This window comes from Bison bison, unplaced genomic scaffold (genome assembly GCF_000754665.1).
Source record: "Bison bison bison isolate TAMUID 2011002044 unplaced genomic scaffold, Bison_UMD1.0 scf7180017851425, whole genome shotgun sequence".
NCBI classification, from domain to species: Eukaryota; Metazoa; Chordata; class Mammalia; order Artiodactyla; family Bovidae; genus Bison; species Bison bison.
Window position 1 is genome coordinate 12759 of NW_011481998.1, and position 3294 is coordinate 16052.

At 52.0% G+C, this 3294-nt stretch overlaps 1 protein-coding gene across 1 annotated transcript; it reads right to left on the bottom strand.

Moving 5' to 3' along the window:
- Positions 1 to 6: 6 nt before the first annotated feature.
- ZNF275 (zinc finger protein 275) lies at positions 7 to 3269 on the bottom strand. Its single transcript, XM_010850684.1, has 3 exons — positions 2577 to 3269; positions 1694 to 1778; positions 7 to 1398 (listed from the first exon to the last, which is right to left on the bottom strand). Exon 3 carries the CDS (start codon positions 1370 to 1372, stop codon positions 242 to 244), a length of 1131 nt encoding a protein of 376 aa, XP_010848986.1. The 5' UTR covers positions 1373 to 1398; positions 1694 to 1778; positions 2577 to 3269; the 3' UTR covers positions 7 to 241.
- Positions 3270 to 3294: the final 25 nt, after the last annotated feature.

Genomic DNA, 3294 nt, shown 5'->3' on the forward strand with positions numbered 1-3294 from the left:
ACTCGAGGCCAGTTGAACCAGCCAAAATCAATCAAAATGGTAAAAGCTACTCTCGATAGGCAAAATGGGAAACATAGACACTTTATAAATTGCTGGTGGTAGTATAAATTGATTTCAACCTTTCTGAAGAGAAAATATATAAGCATTACAAAACTGTTCATCTCCTTTGACTCTGCCCTCCCCCTCTAGGGACCTGGCCCCAGCGGGAATCCGCTGCCAGCTGTGGGGCTGTGAGCCTCGCCTACTCGTGGTGGGTTGGCTGATGCTTCTGCAGTGCCGACCGCCTCTTGAACACGCGGCCACACTCGCTGCACTCACAGCGTCTTGTTCCACTGTGGGTCCTCCGATGGCGACTCAGGCCGGAGCTCCGGCGGAAGGCCTTCCCGCATTTGTCGCATTCATAGGGTTTCAGTCCGCTATGGATGCGCCGGTGTTTGATCAGGTCAGAAGGCCCCCGGAAGGCCTTGCCACAGTCGCCACAGGCGTAAGGCCGCTCCCCAGTGTGGATGCGCTGGTGCTCTAGGAGGCTGGAGCTCTGCCTGAAGGCTTTGCCGCACTGGCCACACTCGTACGGCTTCTCGCCAGTGTGGATCCGCCGATGCTTGGTGAGCTCCGAGCTCCTCCGGAAGAGCTTGCCACAGTGGGGGCAACCGTAGGGCTTTGCTCCGCTGTGGATGCGCTGGTGCTCGGCCAGGCCATTGACTCCTCGGAAGGACTTGCCGCAGTCGTCGCAGTCGAAGGGCAGGTGGCCGGTGTGTATCCGCTGGTGCTTGAGAAGTTCCTGGCGATCCAGGAAATCCCTGCTACATGTCTTACAGGCGAAGGGCTTCTCTGAAGTGTGCAGCTTCTGATGGCGGAAGAGGTGGGTATTTACCTTGAAGGAGCGGCCGCATTCCTCACAGTCAAAGGGCTTCTCTCGGCTGTGGACGCGCAGATGCTGACTGAGGCCCGCATTCTTCTTGAACCTTTTCCCGCATTCTTCACACTCGAAGGGTTTTGCCTCCTTTTCCATTTGCTCCCTATTCTCCACGGCCCCGTCGAGAACCCAGCTGGGGCCCGGCTGGGGCTCTGCAGCCACATGGCTCTTCCTGTGCTCATTTAACTCAGTCACCCCATGAAAGACCTGCCCGCAATCACTGCACTCCCAGCCCTTCTTCTCACTGTGAATTCGCTGGTGCTGCACCAGGAGGACCTTAAGCCGAAAGGTATCCCCACACTCTTTACATGCAAAGTGATGCTCTACAGGCAAATTCTGGGGGCTTCCTCCCTTCCCCCCCGAGTCCCCATTCTGTTTGACCTCAGGGCTGGGCTCACTGGCCCTCGGGGAGCTTGTGGAAGCCATCTCCTGTGACTGTGCATTTTCATCCATCATTGGCTGTTGGGTTGCCCAGATGCTTTCTGAAATGAAAACCATAAGACACTGCAGTCTCAAGAGGAGGAAGGAATAATCACAGCAAAACGAGTGAGTGTCAACAATCACTTTGCTCCAGAGACAGCTGCTGACCAGTTGGCAGGAGGTCACCAACCAGAAATAAGGACAGCAGACAGAAAGGGCATAAGGGCCTGGTTGCTGGAAGCTCCCTCTCAAGGTGACTGAGGATCAAGCCACACCCCAAACATGTGGCTTCCTCCCCAAAGCTTCAGCTGGGCCTCCCCCATGATGCCCTGACATTTCTTCAATTTTTTTACTCACCTGAATGTTTAGCTCAATCCACGTTAGGGGATGGCTCTGACTTGCTCCAGGTGAGAGACCAAGGTGAGGGTCAAAACAGGAACTCCTTCTCATGGAAAAAGAAACAGGCAGTAGCAGCAGCCAGAGATGATATCAGGTTGGGGCCTTTGAAGGGGAAGCTTTCAATCCTCAAAGGCTGGAGTGGCTGTTCCCTTAGGCAAGTCATCCATTAATATCAAATGCCTTTCCCAATGGTCAGCTCCTTCCAGGGGCTGGATGACGCAAGCTCTGGGTCTATCCACATAGAGCACCAGGTCGTCTTCCTGGGGGGTGGATCCTCCCTTTCCCCTGTCCACTCTCTTTAAGGTCTGCACACTGAACTTGGGGTCCTTCCATAACTATCAAAGCTGATCCCTGGCAGTCTCTCCTCCTAAGAAGCCTCCCCACCTCACACATGCAGCCCCTTGTGGTGCTAAGGAGCTTGCCATGTCAGCCTCTCTCAACACATATATACCTGTGGTGGATTCATTATGATATTTGGCAAAACTAATACAATTATGTAAAGTTTAAAAATAAAATAAAATTAAAAAAAAACAACAGTAAACTACAATAAAGTTCCCATACAATTTACATAATTTGTGGGTTAAAAAAGTATTTCATTATGGTGGCCAGTTTGTTCTAACTTCTTTATAAGCCGTTATGAGTTGGGAGGGATACCCGCTACTTTGACAGGTTGTGTGTAGCAGACCCTCTGTATTTCCTTACAGCCTATTCCCAGGGAGCATAAGCTGGAAGTTGGGCCTGTGTGGGACTAGACTGTCAGGTGCCCCTTTATCCCACTCCCAGCTCCGTAGGACCACGAAGCTGGTGGCAAATCTTGTGGAAGGGCTGGGGTCATCCTTACCCACAGATATCACGTTTCTTCAATATGCTGAGGTCCTCTGCTCAGGGTCCAGCTTCAATCACTCCGTTTGATGAGGTATTGTGCCACATTACCAAACGTCATTGAATCCTGAAAGAATTCCCAGGAACAATCTGTCTTTCCATCCATTCTAGAATGAGGCAAGGGCAATGTCAGTAACCCCAGGGATGAGAGGTGAGAGTCTAGAGTGAGTATACATGCGAACATGGAAATCTAAGTAAAAGCCTCAAGAAGTCCTAGAAAGAGAACCTGACCATGTGCCAGGAGACCTGGGCTGTGGCCCTGGCTCCCATTGTCTTCCCAAGGGACGTTAGCTCAATCACTTTCGGGTACTGAAACTCAGCTCCCCAACTGGGATGATGGAAATTACAAACCCAGCAGGTATCAATTCCTTGGCAGACTCTGGGGAGAGAAGCAGAAAGAGGGAGGAAAGATAGCAGCTGGGGTTCAGGCCCAGTTGTGTGTTATGCTGGGGAAAGAAGCAGAGACCAATACTAGAATCAGGAAGCAGGGACAGATTCCCAAGCTAGGCTGAGGGAAGCACAGCTCATCTGAGCCTCAAGCACTCCAAGGGGGCATTGCCAGGACTTGGTTTCCCAGGAATGGTAAGGACTTGGGCAGGACTTGACTTCTTGGGTAAGGGCCAGACCCTGGGTATCAGGGGGAGCTAATGAAAGTGGAAAGAGCCACGAGTGACAGC